The 22177-nt window shown below is 46.0% G+C and overlaps 1 protein-coding gene across 4 annotated transcripts in view; it reads right to left on the bottom strand.

The window, feature by feature from the left end:
- The window catches only part of DIS3L2 (DIS3 like 3'-5' exoribonuclease 2), a 321890-nt gene that overhangs the window by 34536 nt on the left and 265177 nt on the right, over positions 1-22177 (bottom strand). For all 4 annotated transcript variants that reach the window (XM_032480492.1, XM_032480493.1, XM_032480495.1 and 1 more), the window contains one exon: positions 447-526. In XM_032480492.1, the coding sequence (XP_032336383.1) occupies positions 447-526 (80 nt within the window). The remainder of the gene's footprint in view (positions 1-446; positions 527-22177) is intronic.

The raw sequence follows: 22177 nt of genomic DNA, 5'->3' as shown, positions 1-22177 counted from the left end.
AAATCTCTGTAAGTACCCAGAAATCCCCCAGCTCTAAAATTCACAAGGTAGACTGTCACAACAAACCTATAAGCATAGTGTAGTCAGAGCGAACTACAAGAAAAGCTGACGTCATACAGTGAGCCAAATTAGCAGCCCTGTGATTGGAGACGAAGAAGGGGGTGGGCCTATGAAAGCTGGAGATGGGAAAGGAAGGTCTGGTTCGGCATATACTTCTAATACATTACATCTGCTCCTCCCACACAGGTATTTCAAAATTTAGGGGCATTTAGGGGCAAAAGAGATTTCGCAGGAGAAATGTTTTTGTGCCAGCTATTTTCAAGCACAGTTGCTAAAAGTGTGATTCCCTCCCTGACAACCCCTTTGTCGGGGAAGGCCGGTGTAACCCCCTGGGCACGACCTCTGCAGGACATGGTGAGGTGACACTTTGCCACAGAATGGCTTACTTGTTGCTGTCACGGTACTCATAGATGTGACATCCTTGAGGCAATCCAGTCTCGTGGTCCAGGGTGAAAGCAAGTTTTGGCTAAACAGAGAAGAAGAAAAAAACAAGTAAGTTTTAGGTAGCAGTCTCCATTCATTCTGACAGCTGAAATGAAACAAAAAAAATCACGCAAAATCACACTCTCTCAAGATGTGTTGTGAAGAACCTGCCCCCCTGGGAAGAGCCCGCACCTTACCAGGGACACTGTTGCCAACGAGGATTGTTACCAGGACTCTACCTCTTCATTCAGCATGCACCTAATTTCTTATTAAGCACCTACTTTGTGCCAGACACTGAGCTAGCTGATGGGGAAAGAACACTGAACAGTAGCAGAGAGGATCTTATTATGGTCTAGTAGAAGAGACAGACATCAATCACATAATCACAATAATGAATGAAAAAACTCTTTACATATAAAACTTTAAAATAGCTTCTCTGAAGCAGGGAAAAAAATCTCCTATGTTTCTACAGAAGTAAATAACCTAACCAAGACTGGGAATGAGGGAAGGAGGAGGAGTCACCTAGATCATGGGGAGGATGGATGGGGTGGACAGGGAGAGAAGAGGGCTCTCCTCAGCAGAGAGCACGTGTAGAGAGGCTTTGGTGCAGGAGTTGCGGGAACTGAAGGATGAACACAGGAGACACAGTGGGCAATGATGCTGGGGAGGAAGGCCAGGGCAGGACATGCAGGACATTCTTGGCCACCTTAGAATTTGTGGCCTTTACCTTCACAGCAAAGGAAAGCCTCTGACATGTTTTAAGGAAGGGTTGGGTGACATAATCAAAGTTATGTTTTAGCACAATCCCTCTGGCAGCTGCGGAAAGAAAAGACTGTAGGGCAGAGAGCAGAAGCAGGAGCCCTGCAGGCGGCTCCTGAGTAGCGCAGGTGAGCGGAGGGGCGGGGCTGGGACTACCGGGCAGGGGGGCAAGATGACAGGGAATGGACCATCTGAGATCTTAGAAGAAAATCTGTAGAAGAAGGATCAACAGAATATGCTGATGGATTTGGTGTTGGGGAGCAGTGAGGTTAGAAAAGAAGAAATCAAGGATGATTCAAGTTTTTGATTTAACCCACCAGGCAGGTGTTTGTTTCACTGCTGAGTGGGAAGACTGAATCTGGGAGTCTCAAAAGTCTGACTTTGGACATCTTGACTTGGCAGCACTCATTAGCTTTTTCTGATTAGGGAAGATTAAGAAGAAGAACTCTGGTAATAAATTAAGTCTTGGTGTCTTTCTGGATTCTGAGGGGAGTGCTCAGGTGTTGCTGGGAAGCCGGAGCTCAGCAAGTTGTGTGTGTCTTGCTAGAGCCGAACCGGCTATGGCAGCACTAACATTTCCAAATGCAGAGCCAGTTACCAGATTTACAAATTCACTGGGTTTTAAAATCATCAGGGAAATTTTAACTAAAATTAACTGCACATTAGGAGGATACCTTATTGTAATTTTTTTTTTTAACTGCAAGGCTGTTAACACAGCTAATGATCTGCATCATTAGATGCTGGACGATTTTTTCTCTTCCTTAGAGGGGAACGAGCTTGTAGGAATGGCTTGTCCTCTCACTGACCCAGATGAAAACACGAAAACAGAAACAAGCCCTTCTTTACCATCATGAAGCCAAGAACTTCAAGTCAAAGGCATGTTTTCCCTACAGACCACTGCCTGGATTTTCCCAGCCCTCTTTCAGTAAAATAGAAAATTATTATTTAAAAAATCTATTAATTACAACCCTTTTTTCTTTATTTCCCTCTTTGCAGATAAGGTCAGGCCTATGTTCAATTAGTCCATTTCAAAGACTGCACTGCTTAGAAATTTTCAAATCCTTTGACTCAGTGATTAAAGTTATAAATTTATGGCTTAGAAAAATTATCATAAATGCAGGAGGGAAAGTGTTTTTTTTTTTTTCAAAACTGTTCACCTCAGTATTATTTATTGGAAAGCTTCTAAAAAATCAGCAATAGAATGATTAAATAAACCATACCACAGTCACATGCAGAATAGCATGCAACCGTTCAACTGTTTTATGAAGGATTTTTATTCATCTGGGAAAATACTTGGGTTACAAGAAAAGAAGCAGGATGCATATTTGATAAAACCCCCTCAAAAAAACCCCCACTACAAACAAAAAGAACAAACACTGCATAAATAACGGGAAGGAAGATAACAAAATGGCAACAGTGATTGCTTTACTTTCTTTGTATTTTCTAAATTCTTTATGACAAGCATGATGAGATACAAGCTGCTGTCCTTAGTCATGAAGGAATTATGGGAAATTTAATTCCGGGGGATTCTCAAGGTCAAGAAACGATGTATATACCAATTCAACAGGAAGGTAAGTAAGCAGAGGTAGTGATGGGGAGGAGGAGAGAGGAAATGGGGACAGAAGAGTACGCACACTTACTGAATGGAGAACTCACACTTACTGAATGCCTACCAAGTAAAGGCTGTCCTTTATCCTGACCACAACCACCTGAATTTAGGTATTACTGTTTCCTTTTCACAGGTGATGAACGTGAGGTGGATAAAAGTTAAATAATTTGTGTGCAGGGATGAAGATATACCTATAGACTTGGTGTGAGGCAGGTGGTGCGGGGAATGGTGGTAGTTCGGAATGTTCCAGTTTGATTTTTGTTCTTTTCTGAGAAGTAGGAGGCTAAATTATCTGCAAGGAATAGAGGGTTTGGTGAGAGAAGGAATGGAAGTTGGAAGAAAGTGATGGTTTGAAACTGCGTTTTTGGAGAAGAGGAAAGACAGCTGACCAGGGAAGAGTGTAAGGACAGCCAGGGAGCATTAAGGTCTAGCTGAGGCCACAGGGTCTGAAGTTATTACAGCAACCATGTGCCCAGCTGTTGATTTTTTTCTAGTAACCTAGACAGTAGCATGAAGAAAGGAAGGTTGGTGCAGAGCAGAGTATTTTCCAGAAAGGAATGAGGGAAGAATAGGTTAAGGTATGAGGGGAGAATAGGTTTGAGGGATCAAGAGGGTAGAGATAGGATACTGACAACAGATGGACCAGGGACCCTACGGGGGAACAGGCAGGAAATAAAAGTGGAAGGAACTGACTGGAAGAAAACCGAAGGGCCTGAGTGAAAGATGTATTGTAGGGAGCTAGTATTTTTTGAGTACATCCTCTATCCTACACATCTTTCATGTGTGACTTTATTTAATTCTCCCAACAACCCTATCCTTACATTGCTAAGGAGTTTAAGTAAATTAGCAAGTAAGTGGCAGAAGTGAAATGTGGTCCACGTTGCCAACTACTGGGTTATACTGGCCTCCTAGGTGTCCACAGGGTCAAAGGGAGGATTTGTGGGAGTCACTGGGTGAGGGTGTGGGAGGGACTGGAGGCTGTGATCAGAGAGCAGGCCGTGTCTGATCTTGTAGATAAAACAGTCAACCACAAGATCCAAGAAGTCAAGAAATAGGGAGTCAGAGGTCAGGGTGGGGGGTCCTCAATGAGGGGTCTGAAATTCATCCAGGATGATGACATGCTGTTTCCCAGATAAACCAATCCACAAAGTGTGTCCCTGCGGGTGTGTAGGTGTGTGTGGGTGTGTGTAGGTGCCTACTATGTGCAAGGTTCAATACATGAATGAATCAGTCCAACTGGTCCCTACAGCAGACACAGGTGCATATCCAGCAGTCATTTCCTCCTTCAAAATTCAGCTATACACCCTCCCACCCCAGACCAGGGAACTCAGGGGGAAGCAGATCCAGTCTCCAGGGCTGGGCCTGGCAGTTCTAAGATAATCTTACATATCTTTCAGTAGCTGGTCAGGAACCCAAGCCAATCAGTGCATGGCATTTCCTGGCCCTAGGAACTGGTTCAAGAATTGACATGTGATCCAACTGAGGCCAATGTTTGTTGGGTGCTTCTGGGCACAAGGGCCAGAATTGCTATAACTAGCCTGCTACCAGCCTGAGAAGGGAGCCAACTCACAAAGGAAGCAGACTCAAAAGACATGTAGAAGAGCAGAGCCAGAGCCCTGATGGAGCCGTGCCTGGCTTCCGCCAGCCCTTCCGGCCTCGACAGCTCTTTCATAATTGCTCATTATTTCTCTGCTCTCCCTAATCCACTCTCCACAACACAGCTGAGATAGCGTTCTAAAACACAAGCCTGATGACACTTCCCTCTCTAAGGGCTTTGATGGCTTCCTGCTGCCTATATGCCTGCCATATAGAAGTGAATTAAACACAGTCCAGGCCCTCTGGGGGTTGGTTGCATGAACAAATATGGACTGTGGCAGAGGGATGGAAGGGGTGGGCATATGCTGAGGAGAGTGTGCCAACCAGGGAAGACCTCAGGGTAGTGACAGGAGTCTTAAAGGAGAAGTAAGTCGGCTGGACAGGGAAGAGAGCCCCTCCTTCATCCTGCTGCAAAGCTCCTCCTACACTTTGTGAGTTTGGACCCTGCCACAGCTCTCACACCTCCGGGCCCTTCCTCATGCCACGACTGCTTCTGGGAGAGCCCTTTCTGTTTGTCCCAGCAAGAGTAAAACACAACCTTTGAGCTTCTCTTTGTAAGAGTGGATCTTTTATTATTCGCTCCTCTGGTAACTGGAGGCAGTGCTGCTCTCCCCAGTGAGGTCGGGGTGTGCAGCTTCACCAGGAACCCTGGGCACTCAGTGCCTTCATCTCTGTCACAGCAGGTGCCCAAAGCCTATCACTGGGCTGAGTTGCAGAGCAGAGACGTAGAGCATCTTGTTTACCTGTCAACAACTAACTGCTCTAGTCATTTAATTTACAGACACAGAATCATACCCCCGCAGGCTCCCGATGTCACCCAGTCTCATCCCTGAGTTTGTTACTCCTCTCGCTTCTGTAACGGGACTCCACCTCACATTTGCCCCCACCGGTACCTGTGCCACCAGACTATCAGCTGTAGCACAAATCCTCTCTGTGCCCAGTGCTCCCATTTTGCCAGTGTCTTTGAAGAGGCAAGCAGTCCTTCACTGGACAGTATTTACTGACTACATTCCACCAGCCAGTCACGGCAAAAAAACAGGCAGGCTTATAGGATGCCACCTGCACCAGTGCTGGCTCTCACCAAGGCCTGTGGGGATCTACCCACGGAGAGGCTTCAAGGGAAGTCGGCTGCAAGGATGACAGCTGCTCTGAGGCTTCACGAGGTCTGGCTTTCCCTTTCCAGAGGCAGCTGCCATGTCAAGCAGAAGAGCCCGCCATGAGTCGATCTTTTTCCTGGGAGGACAGTTTCCAACCACACAACATTCCTGGTACTACGTGAGGAGGGAAGGCAGCGAAGGCAGTTAATGAGGCTGCTCTGTCAGCCTCCACCAGCAGAGGAAGGAGGCCTTGAAATGCGACTGGCTAGAGGCAAGGCTTTCCTCTGGACAAAGGACCAACCAATCTCTCTTGAGCAGGGACTGGAAAAGCCTTCTACTCCCAGGGGCTCAGGCTAGATTGCAAAGGAGGGCAGGCTCTGGGCAGCCAGGGTGGCTCCTGCTGGGGCCCCTTCTGACCTAGCCCTCCTGCCCCAGCACGGGCCCCAGGGACACCAGTGCCGTGGGTGAGCTGATGGGGCTGGAGGGAGTGGAGGGGGCTAGGAGCCTCGGGAGAGGAAGTCCTTCCCCACGTGCTGTGGGAACGTGGGGTAAAGGCCCTGTTGGGGTTGTCGGGCCTGCACACGGTCCTCTTTCAGCACCTCTGGGCGCTGGGTCGGGGAGGGTGGCAAGGGAGGCAGCAGGACCATTCTCCCAGCCGGTGGCAACAGGTGAGCAATAAGAATGACTGATTCAGGGCTAAGCAAGGCTTCCTCAGGGTTCTCGCTTGAGAAAGAGCCTTCAGGTGAACCTAAGGGAAGAATGAATGCCCCGGGCTAAGCAGCAGAGGGGCCCATGGAGTCATTTAATGTAACTATGAAAGGGGACATGACTTCACCTTGAATGCCGCCCAGTGAAGCCAACGGGCCAGATTATACTCAGAACTAAAAGACAGTAAATGGACGGGACAGGAAAGGTGGCTGAGAGTGGCTTGCCAGATGTTCCCTGGGCGAGTGAGCAAATCCGTCTTCATTTCGCTCAGGTACACAGTTGGCTTTCCCAAACAGCCACACTCCTGGAGAACATACACACAGGCCACTTGGTACTAAACTCCATCAGCTAAGTAATACCAGTTCAGAGCCTCTGGTGCTTTTGAAAATGCTGGTCTGACTTTGGAAGGGTAAGAAATGGGTTAGGAAGTTTAAGAATTGCCTGTCTCGCCTACAGTAGCTCCACAATGACCTCTGACTGGCAACCAGTCTCCTTCTGACCATGGCCTGGATGGCGCTTGCAGGCCGGGCAGAAGAGGGTGGCTCCCCTCTCCGCAGCCTGCTCTGTGACCAAACAGGGGTGACCTCCATGACCCAGCTCTGACTTCCTCTCACAGGGGTGTAATAAGAGAGGTAGCTGGTAAAAGGAGAGTGCGAGTTCTGGGGCCAGGATCGCTTTAGTTCAAACCAACATGGGTTCTCCGGGAGGCCTATGAGCTTGTTTCAATCTGCTAGCTATTAGGACCAAGGTTCAAACGCAGGTCAAGGACCAGGCTGGGAAGCCTCCAGCCTCTCCATGGTCAACTCTTCCCCTCGCCGTCCACTGGTCTTGCAGGGTGTCCAACTCCCTTAAGCTGAAGGTGGCAAACCCCATCACAGTTCAAGCATTTCAGGTATGCCACTTAATACACGCTTACAAAGAACAGAAAAGTTACTTCTACCTGAGCCTTGGTTTTGTTATTGAAAAATCTTATTAGGAGGAAATCTTCCCATTCTCTGAGGTGATCTTTAGTTTTTCTTCTTTAGTTTTCGTTGTTTGGTTTGGATTTCCTAAGCATTATTTCTTTTTTTCCATCTCCTCTCTGCTTTCTTTTATAAGACAAAGATGCTGTGGACTTGGCTTCCACTTGGTTCACAAATGATTCTATGGCAATGTATTAAGTTTCTTTCTCCTAAGTCCACTGAAGTCTTTTTGGACTTGGAGAGAGCTTTTTAAGAAAGAACTTGCTCATTCAGCAGGATTTTCCTCCCCACCCCAAGCTCTGGTTCTGACCTGGAAAAAATAAGAGTGAGAAAGAGCAAGAGAATCCTGCAGTCCTGACGCTCAACTTCACAAACCACAAAAAAGAACCTTGCTCCAGTAACGTAATCATGGAGATTTCTGGCACCTTGGTCTTTCAAGAAAAATACATCCATCTGCTGGCACAGGGACCCATCAAACTAAATCCTGTTCAGCATGGAGTTCCCGATTCATTAGCACTGGAAAGTCTATAGCGAGGCTGGCCGCTCCCACTGGATGACGCCTCCCTGCAGTGCCGTCTGTAAACCCTACAGCTGTGTTTTCACTTAAGGCCACTTCTCCTGACTCCACTGTACCTTGTTCCAGAGGCTCGTTCTATCCTCATTAAGGTTAAAAGTGACAGGACAAGGATTCTTCAATGCTGAGGTTTTACTTGCTCAGAAGAAAAACTGCCTGTCTCCAGAGTGATGGTCAACCCGGAGGGAAGGCTGCTCTGTAGTCAGGAGTCCCAGAGGCCTACCTGGTTGGTTCTTTCCAGGTCTGCCTCAGTCAACAAGCCGGTCCCCGGGAGAGAAGAGCCTTGACCCCTCCTGCCCACCTTTCTGAGGGTCACTTCACTGCTTACCAGCAAGGCCAGGGCAGTAGAGCTCTGCTAGCCACTGCCCCACAGCACCTCTGCCTTTATCAGTGGGTGAGACCAGCACAGAAGAGCTCATCCCCCATCCCAGCCCCTGCATTAGCAGAATGGACATTCCCTTGCCCCAGCTTTCCTGATCAGGCCTTACCTGGTCACTGGGCCATGTTGCTGCCCCTCAAATTCCTGAGCAATCTGACAGCGGGGAATGCAGAGCATGGTGAGCAAGTCTGCATGTGTCACAGGCAGTCAAAGGCAGGGATGGTGCCACCAATATGCTCGTCCTACACATAGCAGGAGCATTTCTGAGGATTTTCATGGCCAAAGAGGGTAACTTGTGTTTGGATGTTACCAGATCAGAACCAACTCTGCTCAGAGCTCTGAGGCTCAGGCCAACCACCCTTCAGGGACTGGAGTTGCCCAAGGCTGCTTCTGCAGGGAAGGGCCCACGTTGACTGTGGGAACTGCGTATGGCCCCTCCTAATGTACGGAGGTGGTTATGCATCTTGGAGAGATACTGTCTGAATCCCTTTGCATTTAGAATGTATCAGTTATGCTGCCTAGCCATCTACTTTCTAAGGCTTGTGGTCCTGCCCCAAATAGTAGAGAATATCCCCTTGCCAGAGCCTCCTGCTTCAGTGTCTCTGCTACACAGTTTCTATTCACACACAGTGGAGAGAAGCATCCTAAATGACAGGCTATGTGCTCACTCAGGTGATGGTCTAAGCTTCATCCCCAAGTCTAGCTAGGCTACAGGAAAGTCACATCTGTAGATGACATGAGCTTGCTCACTAGCTTACTTGTCTTCCTCAAGCTGTGTTTTAATCATATCCTTCAACTTTCACCAAAGTTTGTTTTAAGAAATAGCTTTATAACACCTCCTTCTTCACTTCCCAGAAATGTAAAATCTGTCCACTAGAACACTTAATGTCCCTGATTTCAAACCTCATGTGAGAAAGTGCTTCTAGTGCTAGGAAAAGTACCCCCTGACTTTCAATGAGATTAAAAAAAATTTTTTTAATTGAAGCATAGTAGGTTTACAATGTCGTATCAATTTCTGGTGTACAGCATAAAGTTTCAGTCATACGTATACATACACATATTCCTTTTCATATTCTTTTTCATTATAGGTTACTATAAGATATTGACCATATAGTAGAAACTTGCTGTTTATCTCAATGAGATTCGTTATAAGAAATAACCTTACAAAGTCTCTCTCTTCCCCCTAAAACAAGAATCTACTTCTGATACTGAAATCAGAAAATACGATGCCCAGTCACAGGAATTATGCTCACTCTTATAGAGGTCCTATTACTTCTGCCCCCTTTCCTTGTTTCTTATTTTATTTCTTTTTACTGTATTCATTTTACTGTTTATTTCCTTTGTTGTAAGTTTTCTCAAATCCTTTTTGGAAATAGATGAGAGTATACATAAATAAAGTTCTTCAAAATAAGCCAAATAAACATAAAAATATGAGATCCAGGCAAGTTCAAATACAACCTGATTAAACAATAATCATGATGGTAGGCATTCAGTTCATGGAAGAAAGAAAACGGGACATTCTCATACAACCTCAGAGCCAGTGATCAAGCTGGCTCTATTCTTGAAAAAACAGGAGAGAACAGAATGATCTTCCAGGGAATTGGCCTCAGTTTCCAGGGACTTGAGGAGTTGAGGAGTTACATAACCCCAAGCCGGGAGCCAGCAGCTCTGGCCTGGTCTCTCTTCTTTCCCAGACTCTGGGGTGCTAGTGGGGCTCTGATGGCCTTTGCCTTCCCACCTGTAAAATGGAGCTGAGTTCCTCTATGGTCATCCTTGTGGCGGGTTTTATGAATGAATGTGAGATACTTGCTAGGTTTACTGGAAGCAAGCATCTGTAATAAGTCCTTGCTATATCTGTTAGAAGAGAAGCTCTAAAGATTTTAGGAAGACCAGTGCTCACATCTTTAGATGTTTTAATAAGAAAGAAGCAGCAGTGAAGACTTCACCTGCATAAAGCTGTCTTATATAGCCAAGGGCAACTGTCACAGTTCATGACTTGATTCCCTGCTCATTCTGCTTCCTTCCTCCCAGACAATGCCAAATGTCCCAGCAAATATTCCAGGACAACATTCTAAGGTCATTTCTGGTCCCGGGGCAGCCACTCTGCCCCACTGTCCTGCTCCTCCAACCTGCCTTCAACCTGCAGCAGTGGCCTTAGCAGCACCTCCTGGTAGAAGAATCACTGTCCACAGCCATCCAGTTACAAAACGTCTGTTGATTTGACAACACTTAGTAGATTGCTCAGAATAATCTGGAAGGGACCCCCAGGAGGCCCATACCTGGGGTTACTGGAGGTTCCAATTCTCATGCAAAATACTTACTAGGGTCTTAAGTAGCCTTTTCTTTTTGAACACATATCAATCTAATAGGTACCATTCTAACCATGGTAAAAACCAAAGAACATATGGATATTGTGAACTTGAAAGAAAATTCAGAAAGAAGTCTACAGCTAAGATGAAAGGCAAAGATCAAAAAAATTTAAAGAGGTTAGTGGAGGATATTAGAAAGGGCCAGGATCCAGTAAGAAGGAAATGAACAGATTTTCTATTTGCCTTGCTAACTGAAAAGTCAGCTCTGGTAATAGAGACTCCTTGGATAATCTCACAGAGTAGAAAATAATTTAAGAAACTAGACATAATGCTAAATGTTAAAAAAATAAATTTCACAATAATCTTAGGGGAACATTTTCATTAAGCAGAAATTTGTTTTCCCTCCAACCTCTGTATAATCTCTCTAGGGGCTCTGGGCTGGAACACAGGGGACAGACAGTCAGAGGCTCTCACTGTCTGCAGAGGCCTTAGGGATGCTCTGGAATAACTTTCTGCCCATTACACTGGACTAGCTTTCTCTCTAGTGCCCTTAAGACTTCATGCTTTTGCTGCAACCTTCATGTCTGGGACACAGGACTTACTACACCAGAAAGGTGCTCACTCATTCCACTTGTGAATGGGTGAACCTCTAAACAACAAGCAGCACTGTACAGAAGTAAAGGGTACAGACACTTCAGGCTGGCTCTGAATCCTGGCTTTATTTCCTACTACCTGTATGACCTGAGGCAAGTTACCTTAACCTCTTTGTACCTCAGTTTTCTTCTCTGTAAAATGGGGACAATAATAGTAACTACTTCATAGGGTTGTTGTGAAAATTAAATGAGGGAAACCTGGCTATGGCAAACAATTAGTGTTTCTGATGTAATAAGGCCTGGGATTATTTCTTATCAAGAGTTGAGATCAAAATGAAAAGAGGACACAGTGGAACAAGCTGACTGGGTGGGACTCAACAGTTTCAGATGAGATCACTCTAAAATCCGAGGAATTTCCATAATAATAGGGTTCAATTTCTTAATTAGAGTAATCTTTGGGGAGCCACTTCTCTCTGCACAGGACACACAGCAGGAGAGCACTCCGCAGGAAAACATGGCCTTCAAAGGTCCCCGGCTGCTTCAGCAGCTCCCCCAGGACCCAGGGCTCGCTCGGTGGCCAGGCGGCTGCAGGCTGACCATCTAGGGCAGCCGTCTCGTGTTCTCAGGTGACCAGGTCTCCTGGGCTGCTTCCCACTGAAGCAGCAGACAGGGAGGCCGAAGTGCCCCTAAAAGAGGCTCGTCCCTCAGGAGAAAAGCTTCCAAGGCCCTGCCACGTTGGCAGATGTGCTTCAACATGGAGGCCGTCCAGCGTCTCTGCATCGGCAACAACTTGTCAGCTAATCTCTTCTGGGGGAAGGAAGGGGTCGCAACGACCTGCTAGAGCATGGCAGAGGGCTGGCTTCCCACAGTCCGGATAAGAGAAAATTGCTTCTATCGTGGTCTGATTCTTCTCCTTTATTCTCAAGTTGAAACATGTCTCCAGCTGTGTGTTTGTTTAACTATCACACCAACCAACTAGATTGTAAGCTCCAATAGAGAAATCCCAATCGATTACTATTTCTGATTCCCCATAAACCTTTATTAAATAAAAGATTTCTAGGTGATGCAGGGCCCTGCAATAAGCAGCAGAAATAACAGCTTCCATAAGCAATCAAACCCGGCACCAAGAACTTAAACTTGGCAGACCCAGGATTGGCACCCAGACCCATCTAACTACAGTCGGTGCGTTCCCCACTGGGCCACACTTGCTATTTTTCCTTCTATAAAGAGAGCACCAAGTTGGAAGCCAGGGGCTCTGATAATTTACTTCTTTCTTCTCGATTTTAACAGATGTAGGACAGCAAATGGTGCTTAGAGTGTCAGTCTTTAATGGGCCGCTGGCAAAGGTCTAACTGAAGAAGAACTGGAATTTAAGACGCGTCACCTTCATGAGAGGCTGAACAGAATACCTGCCCAGCTTCAGGTGGAGAAGCTGGACTAGAGGGAGCAGACACTTGGTGGGCCTGCCAGAGGCAGTGTCCTGCCTGGAGACTGGAGGTGCCAGGGAAGCCCACTTAAGTGAGAGTAAGTGAGAGAGAGAGAGAGAGAGAGAGAGAGAGAGATGAAAGAGAGAGGGAGGGAAGGAGAAAGAGAAATGGGTTGGCTCTGCTTTTCCAATTCAACGAACCTGACCTCTGGTTGACACAGCTCAGTCACACAGTTCATTAGTAATAAGAGCAAACTAGAGCCAAGGGCTTCTAACTCTCAGGGTTTGGAAAAAATGAAAAGAAGAAACACCAGTCAGCTAATCAACATACTGGACAGTAGGAATAAAAAAGGAAAACAAAGCAACAACAACAAAAGCTAAGATTAATATACAATCTATTATTATCCTATTGAAAAAAATGTTGGGGACCCATATAGCCAGTTTCTATTATGTAAGCCATAAGCTTCTGTCCATGACTTCATCTGTAAAATGAAAGCCTCAGAAGAGATGCTGTCTTCAGCTCCTTCCAGCCATGAACTTCACAAGTCTGTGAGCAGGCACCTGGTGAACACGCTCCCTGTGCTGCTCAGCACCGTACCAGGCACCACGGGAGGCCTGGGGGAAAGGACAGTCCAGGCTGGCAGAGAGGACTAAGTCCCACCGACTATAACACTGTCAGAGCTCAGAGAGGGACCTGGTCGAGTGGCCCATATGGAGTAGATGAGGCCTGTGAGTCCAGCAGGACAGCAAGGGTTTGAAAGACGCAGATGGAAGAGTCCAGGTAATCGGGAAAAAAATGACTTTAGTTCTCCTCGGGCACAGACCACATGGGCCATATCCATGTTCATCACTGTCTTCCTAAGAGTCTTTGACAAAGTAGGTCCTCAAGAAATAATTGTTGATGGAGTAAATGACCAAAACCAGAGAAATAAGAATGAATATGCACTGTTCTGTGAATATGTATGAGGTTGGTCTGACTACAAAGCAGAGGGTACAACATGGGAGAGAAAAATCACACTGATGGTGGTAACAAAAATGAGTATGCGTAATAAATCTTCCTGTACTAGTAAGCACCTTAGTGTGCTCTCTCGATGGATTTTCTTAACAAGCTCATAGGGTGGGTGCTGTTACTAGCTGGGGACACGGAGGCTCATAGAAGTTGGGAAGCTTGCCCCAGGTCACACAATTACAGCCCTGGGACTAAATGCAGGGCCCGTCTCTCAGTTCAGTACTTTCCCATAAGACATCAGAGCCGTGGGTTACATCTGACAGAGGCTAAATCCCAGACTCTCTCCTGGTATGTGTTCCTCTGCTATAATGTGGACTGCTTTCTGAGAGCAAGCAACTTCTGAGCTGAGACCTTCCCAGGTGCAATGCTGGTGTCCCATTCAGGTGAATTAAACAACCCACTTCTTGTTTTGAGAAAACTAGAGATTTACAGAAAGAGCAAAGTTAGCACAAAGAGGCTTTGTGTTCTCTTTACCCAATTTCCACCAAAGGTGACATCTTACATAATCATAACACAGTATCAAACCCAGGAAAGTGACATAGGCATGATCTGTGTGTCTAGTTCTGTCATCTAGACAACCGTGTTGATGTGTGTAGCTGCCACTGCAACCTGGATACAGAACTGTTCCCTCATCACAAAGACCCCGCCTTGGGCCACCTTGCTCTCCGCCACCATCCCCAACTCTTGGCAGCCACAACTCTGTTCTCCAGCTCTATAATTCTGTCATTTTAAGAGTGTTATATAAATGGAATTGCACAGTATTCTAAAATAGCTCTTCAAAGTTATCCTAAGAGTAAGACTTGATCCATTTCTCCGATTTTCTAGAAGAATATAAAACAAGAGAAGTATAAAAGTTAAGCAGAATAAGGAAGGTTTCTATCCTAGTTCTGCCACTTCCAAAGATGAGACTTTTGACAAGTTAGTTGACCCCAAGTCTCAGTTTCCTCATCTATAAAAATGGGTATAAGGTTTAAGGATTAAATGAGGTAACACGTGAAAGCATTTGGCAAATGGCAGGTACTCAATAAATTCTAGCTGTTTGTTATTATTAACATTAGGCCAAGGAAGCCTCTGTGTTTCTTTATAGAATATCAGGCTCTTCCTGGTCACAGACGATTAAGGAAATGACCAGCCAGCCCTTAAATGACCCCAGGTTATTCTTCTCTTTGCTTCCCAAGACTCCACTGTGGACTTTTCAAAGGCGCTTCCAACAGGCATCTTCGTGTGCACACCCTCATAAGAACAAGCAGCCACTCCCCACGCCAGATTCACTAGGGGGCCTAGAGTTCTGAAAGCGGGAAAAACAGCCAAGCACTCTCTGTTTAGCACAGAATGCCTCCAGAGGACAGCCAGGGTTTGTGTAGAGGCCCAGCAGCACACTGAGCAGAGAGAAGGGACGGTGCCAAAGGGAGGCAGGGGTCAGACGTGTGATCAAATTAGGTGCTGCATGGATACCCCACAAAGCTCAGCATCACTCAAAGGACGGATGTGTGAAGGGTGACAATGGCCCATGCTACCCACGAGGTCACCTTTACTATGACTAGCTATGGAAATCTGAAAAAATCTCCCCCAAAATCCCCTATGCAAAGACTCCATTATATAGTTGAGAGAGCACTTGACTTCGAGCCTTTGAGTAGCTGGGAACCCAGCACAAATGGCTGGCTATATCTTAAGCAATATGCCTAAGGTCCATTGAAAACAGACAAAAACGGGTATTCAGGATCCTTCATGATTTACTGAAAGTGGCATTGTCTGTGCCTTTGCATGGCACCAGCAGGGGTGGGATCGAGGGCACTCCTCCTGACGGCGGGGTCACTCCATGTGTCTCCTGTTCCCTTGGACTTTTCAACTCCCCTGGCCTGCATTCACTCACATACTTTTTTTCCTTTGAAGTTAAAGAATGCTGCCTCATCTATCACTGACATGTTGGATTTAAAAGGACTGGGAATGAATTCACTTTTTTTTTTAAACAAATGAGAAGGGTTCCGCTGGGAAGAAGGTAAGGAGGGAGGGAGGGCGGACGAGTGCGGATGATGGCTGCTCTCCTCCAGCTCTGTGCCAACAGGAAGCCCTCCTCTGGTGCCTTGGCTGACGGAGGGGGGACAGAGGCTTTCGTGCTGTGCCACGTGGGGCTCCTCAAGGCCTGTGTGTGCTCATGCTGCCTCTCTCAGTAGCCTTTATATCATGTTTCTAGTCCTGCTTACTGTGCTTGGGAAGACAGATGTGTTTCTGATGTTTCCAGGAACACTTCTGTACCCTGAGCAGAGGAAGAACCCACGGCGGGGTGGCAGAGGTGCGCCAGACTTCCGTGGCTGGCCGCCTCGTGGGTATCTTTAACCAGATGGCCCCAATGCACCTCAAGCTCAGAGGGTTCCCAGCTGACGCCTGCTTCTCCTCCTGCGATGGTGGAGGGACTCTGCTGGGTGCCACCACAACTGCCCAGCTGCCAAGTCAGAAACCCAGAAGTATTCAGATGTCCCCCACTCCCTGCTCCCTTTTTTGGTTCTGATTCTACCTCCTCAGCACCTTTCCCATCTGGGCCTTCCTACCCGCTGTATGATGTCAGGTTGCGGGGGGCGGGGGGTGCCTCACCTAGATTACCACTGCAGCCATCTACCTGGCTTCCTGGATGTCCACCTTGACCCCTTCCAATTCACTCTCCACAGAGTTGCCAGAGAGATCTTTCTAAAAAGAAAGTCCTAGCCCACCACTCCCATATGTAAAATGCTTCCAGGGTACCAAGCTGAATTCAAGAAAACACTCATATTTCAAGGCAGAGCAAACAAAGTCCTCCAAGATTGGCCCTCGTTACACTTCTGACAGCATCTCCCACTGCCCCTGTGAGTCCCTCCTATGACACAGCCATGACAATGGCCTGCACATACCACATCCCTGCACTGCTCCACCTGGAACATCCTTGGAGACGCCATTCCCAAACCTACTCCCAATCGCTCTCCTTTACTAGAACAGGAACCTTCTCCCAGCTCCTATCAACGCAGCACAGAGCATGCACTGGACCACACGTTTTGTAGAGACAGGGCCATGTCTTACCTGTCCTGCAATGATTGACATAAAGTTAATAATCAATGTTGTTTTCTGAATACTTTTGCTACAGTGTGCTACATTTTCCCATGGATGAAAGATGGCAGGCCTCTACTCAGCTTGGCTGAGCGCAGTCATTTCACAGATTTTTATCAAACATTAGCTGCACATCCTTCCCAGGCAAGCAATCCTTGGCCTCTCACCCACAACAGGCTTTCTTCCCACCACATTACACTCCAGCTGTTCTGAGGAAAACCCAGTTCCAATGACAGTCATAACTAGTAAGCTGCCTTGTTGACTATAATTTTTAAAAGCCCCTCGGTTATGGGATTAAAGCATGATCGGGTGAGTCACTGACATGGGTGTTTGCATGTAATCGACAAAGTCCTGTGCTTGGCACCAATCACCGTCCTGACTTTGCGCAGCAGTCAGAAGGATTTATCTAAAAAGTTTAGAGGTTTTTCTCTTATCATCCTCACCCTCCTTTAAAAGATACAATCTCTACTTTTATGCTAGGTCTTAAGTCAGAGAAGCCTTATATCTGTTTAAAAGCCACTCCTGGGAAGCCTCTGATGTCCATGCCTCCTTTCTGGATGGTTCCTGCAGGGCACCATGCCTGGCTAGGCTCCTAGGACTGACTCCATTCCAAATCTGCTCAGGTGTATCTGTCTCTGTGAATGGGACTTTTCTAAAAGAAGCTTCTGGGGCTAGAAAATAAGTGAAGAACCTAAATGTAAACCCTAAAACTATAAAACTTCCAGAAGAAAACACAATCTTTGTGACCTTGGGTTAGTCAAAGATTTCCTAGATATGACACCAAAAGCACAATCCGTAACAGAAAAATTCAATAAATTGGACTTCATCAAAACTTAAAACTTTTGCTCTTCAAAAGAGTATAAAAAGATAAGCCAGAGAGAATGAAGAAACAAGAGAATGAAAAGACAAGCCAAAGACAGGGAGAAAATATTTGCAAATCACAAATATGATAGAAGATTTACATCCAAAATATAAAAAGAACTCTCAAAACTCAGTAATAAGAAACCAAACGACTCAATTAAGAAGCGGGCAAAAGATATAAACAGACATGTCACCAAAAAAGATATGCAGATAGAAAATATGCACATTAAAAAGATGCTCCACATCCTTAGTCATTAGGAAAATACAAAGTAAAACCACAACGAAATACTGCTACACATCTTAGCATTCTCCTTTCTAAGTATTTACCCAAGTGAATGAAAACTTTAAACTGTCACACAAAAGCCTGTAGGCGTATGTTTCTAGCAGCATTACTTCTAATCACCCAAATCTGTACCATGGAATACTACTCTGCAATAAAAGGGAATGAACACTTGATACACATAAACACAAGTGTGAACCTCAAGTGCGTGATGCTAAGTCAAAGAAGTTAGACTCAAAAGCTACTGTCCAATTCCATTTATATGACACCCTGGAAAAAGCGACACTACAGGGACAGAAAACAGTGTAGCGCTTGCCAGGCGCCAAGCGGGGAGAGGGGGTTTGCAGGCATTTTCTGGGGTGGTGGAACTGTTCTTTATCTTGATTGTGGCTACGTGTAGCTTGTAGAACTGAATACCAAAGAGAGTGAATTTTACCTTACCTTACTTGGGGAAAAAATAATTCTGGCTAAAAATGTGGCTCGTGGGTCTAGTGTTTAAGGTGTTAGGAGATTCTAGTGATAGTACCTAAACTCCTCCTTTCATAGAAATGGCAAAGAAAGGACTCAAGAGTTGATCGAACCCACAAGCAGTAGAACAAACGCAAGCTGAAACAATAATAAAACATCATTTCCAACCTATCATATTAACAAAGATTAAATCAAAGCCACAAACTCTCAATTTGGTGAGAGGCAGTGACAATGCACTATTGTTCCCTGCTCGGGAAAGCCTAAATTAGTCTAACCTTTCTGGAAAATTATCTGATAGCCTGAATCAAAAGCTCTAAAAATGTACCTACTTAGGATATGCTGAAAAATGTTATTACTAGATGATGGGTGACTGATGGCTATTTTGGGCTTACTTGTCAATTTCTAAATTTTTATAAAACAAATACATGTTACTTTAATACTATAATAAAAGTTGATTAAAAAAGAGAAAGAATCACAGAAAAATAGTTATTTCTTTCAATCCATTCATTCTAAGAATGTATTCCCATGGAAATAACCCAAAATGATTTTTGAATTTTACTCATAAGAATAGTAATTGCAGTGTATTTGTAACAGCAAAACCTAAAAACAACCTTGTGGGACCACCGTAAGGAAAGGCTACGTAAGCTGTGGTGTATCTATACAGATGGACTATTTTCTGTCTCCTGTTCAGGTGATGTGGAGCGTAATGTGCGGAGCGTAATTTCTTCCCCTTCCTTGCTCACAAATCTTGCCTGCTACCTGTTAATGAATCCAGTACCAACTCCTGAGTCTCCCACTCTCATCTCTTACTGCTGTGCCCCTTCCATACACCCAGCCAAGATGGACCACCCCTCACGGCGCAGTAGAAGACCACCATTCCTTGCCCCTGCACCTCCATTTCAAATCCTTCTCCTCCACCCAGACCCACCTGACGGAACACAACTGAGGTGACATCTTTCCAGGCCACGGCTGTTGGTGGCCTGTACTGCAGCCCTCACTGGGTTCTTCTCTGTTAGAGGTGGCTCTTTTGTGAGGACAGAAATGGGGCCTTTCTCAGCATCTGGGCACATTGCTAACATCCATTTGGTCTTATGTGTCAGAGAATGTTCTAAGTGTTTTATGGGTACAACTCAGTTAACCTGACAACATTGCCACGGCATAGGTATTATTTCCATTTTACTGACGGTTATCTCAGGAATATGTAATCTCATTTCATTTATTATTATCTTATCTTAGGAAACTGAGGCACAGAAAAGTGGAAGTCCCACAGCTAAGAGAAAGAGTCAGGATGAGAACCCAGGTGGTCTGATGCAGGGTCCACGCTCATAAGCTCTACATTCTAGTCACTGACTTCAAGCTGGTTTAACAGGAGAGCTGGGGCTGGGGCAGAGTCTGGAGCAGAAGCATGCACCAAAAAGGAACTCAGAGCTAGGCCTCTGGGCAAACAGGGCAGATCTCCACCAAGAAGTCCTCGGCAACAAGGAGTCAGGAGTCCAGGCCTAGAGGCTGGACAGACAGGAGGACAGGGAGAAGCACTGGCAGAGCTCTGTTCCCTCTGCTTAGGGTCAGAAGTGTGTTCCTGCAGGCCAGCTGGGGAATCAGGCGAGACCGTGAGCTTGGCTGGACAGAAGCTTGTAGGAAAAGCTAAGTCCAGTGCTTGGCTGGGGTGGAGGGCAGGAGAATGGAAGGGAGAGAACAGATTGTAGCAAATCAGTTTTCAACTGCCTGATGGCCAAGCTGGCATTCTCAGAGCTCAGAAACAGCTCCCTGTTCAAAGGTACCTCAAACCCAGTAGACTGGTATTCATTAGCAAATTTTCTTATTTGGGAGACTGCCGATTTAATGCTGACAAGCAGCAGATAAGAAACCTGCTGGGATTCCCTCCCTGGGTGATGCTTTTGGGGTCTGCACTCATTTCCTTCCACTCTGGCAGATTTCCTTCACTCCCCTCTCCCTAGTGGTGGGGGGTGGCTCACAATTCAAGGGGAAAATTAAATAATTTCTATTTTCAACATTTCTAGCATTTTCTTACAGCAAATTGCTAATTTCTATTTTGCACAGGAGAAAACTTTTAAAACAGAATGACCTTGTTTCCAATTTTAAAGTGACCCCTTCAAATCAAGTATATCTCATGTAATATACCAAAGCAGCCACGTCCACACTCAGCCCAACCTCAGCTTTTCCCGTGTGCCCCCTTGTTCTGTTTCTGTCTCTAGTTCCTCCATGAGACATGAAGCTACTCTGAGGGCTGGGAGCTGGGACCACGTTCTGATCTCTGTCCCAAAATCTAGTGCAGTACTTGGTACCTGGTAGATATTTTGAAAAATGTAAGAAATTAAGAACATAAGTCAAAAGGCATGTTCTAAAATTACAAAATACTTTTAAAGCTCTTAAATTCTCTTTAGTTAAAAAATGTTGTTATGTGCTATTTAAGTGGGAATGGAAGAAGTGTTACAAAACAACCGTGTCACAATAATATCATTCTTTAAAAATGTAAGGATTTCTTGAAGAATAACAAACAGGGCCACACCTCTCAGTTCTAGACTGTAAAATGGGCACAGTGTCCTTGAGCACCCACTGACCTCAAGACATCTCGAGTGCTAGGACAGCCTGGAGCTCGCCTCTTCTGGACCAGCACCACAGATTTATGAGTGAGAAAGAAACTGCCCCAAGGGATCTGCCTTCTACACAGCTGATACTCAAGAATGTAGGCAGAGAGGGAGAAGAAGGGAGTAAAAAAACAAAACTACAAAATGAAATGACTGAAAACCTCTGAAGTACTGCACCAGGCACCTAGAGGAGAGACGGGGAAAGAGGCCTGAGGTATGTGGAGAAGGAGGCAGCCTATGTGAAGCAGGCTTCCAGAGGAAGTGGGTTATGTGGGACTCGGAGGATCAAGTGGAGGCCCAGACTATTCGAAGGCAGGGAAGGACCAGTGAGTAAGGTAGATGGGCTGGTGGGAAACAGGGAACACAAAACACAGGCCACATCACAGAGGGCCTCCAAGGACAGGAGGTGTTTGGATCTGATGGAACAATCCTGTAGTTCTCAAAGGCTGACCTGAGATCAACAAAATGAGAGAAAAGCTTTCCACAAAGCTCAACCAGGTCAAAGTAAAAGATTGCCCTGAACTATGAAATTATGTCTCTCCTTTGTTTTGGTGCTAAAATGTTTTTATTTATAAAATCATGGAGATGGTAGATGGCAATTGGCTTTTAAAGAAAACCCTTTTTGGCAAAATAAAACCTGGCAACCCTATACCTATCCCAGGATATATATGGAAATCTTACTGCCCATGAAATTTGCTTCCGGAGACTGCAGGTTCTTGAGTGACAGGTGAAAGCGCACCAGGGGAAGGTGGGCCTGGCGGCGTTGTTTAAGACAGACAGCTAACAGAACAGAAGCAGAGTCCCCCGCTTGCAGCAACACGAAAATCGAAATTCGCTGGGCTTGCCCCAAGCAGCAGTCATGGTTGAAATCTAAGGATCAGCTGCAAGGGCTCCCTTTCCCCAACGCAGGTTTTACTAACGTCAAAGGATTCCATGTCTCTTATGTAGCTGTTTGGCTCACATTCGAGTGACGTGGGATGTGACATGGGGGCAGGGTGAGGACGTGCAGAGTGTCCTGTGAACAGAAAGGGGAGAGTCCAAGAGCTTCCTAATCATGAGTTCAATTACCCAAAAGACAGAGTCCTGGAGGAGCCAAATCTGTCTGTCAAGGCCACTAACCTGAAAGGCTTGCATCTTAGAACAACAAGGGGCACCGGCCACTACCCTGCTCTACCTCCATGTTTCTTATCTGTTATCCTGCCAGAGTGAGAGCCTTTGGTCTCGATTCCCTGTCCCCTGGAAGTGCTAGGGACTTGAATTTGAGTCATCCGGGCACACTCTCAGCCGTGCCGTGAGTTCTCGTCTCAGACAGCCCAGCAGCGACTACACAGAACCTCTGTCTTGTGGAAACCATTTCCATCAAAAGCAAAACCAGGC

Source organism: Camelus ferus, chromosome 5 (genome assembly GCF_009834535.1).
Source record: "Camelus ferus isolate YT-003-E chromosome 5, BCGSAC_Cfer_1.0, whole genome shotgun sequence".
In the NCBI taxonomy this organism is placed as follows: domain Eukaryota; kingdom Metazoa; phylum Chordata; class Mammalia; order Artiodactyla; family Camelidae; genus Camelus; species Camelus ferus.
The sequence above is the reverse complement of the archived record's forward strand: the minus strand, read 5'-3'. Positions and strand labels throughout refer to the sequence as shown.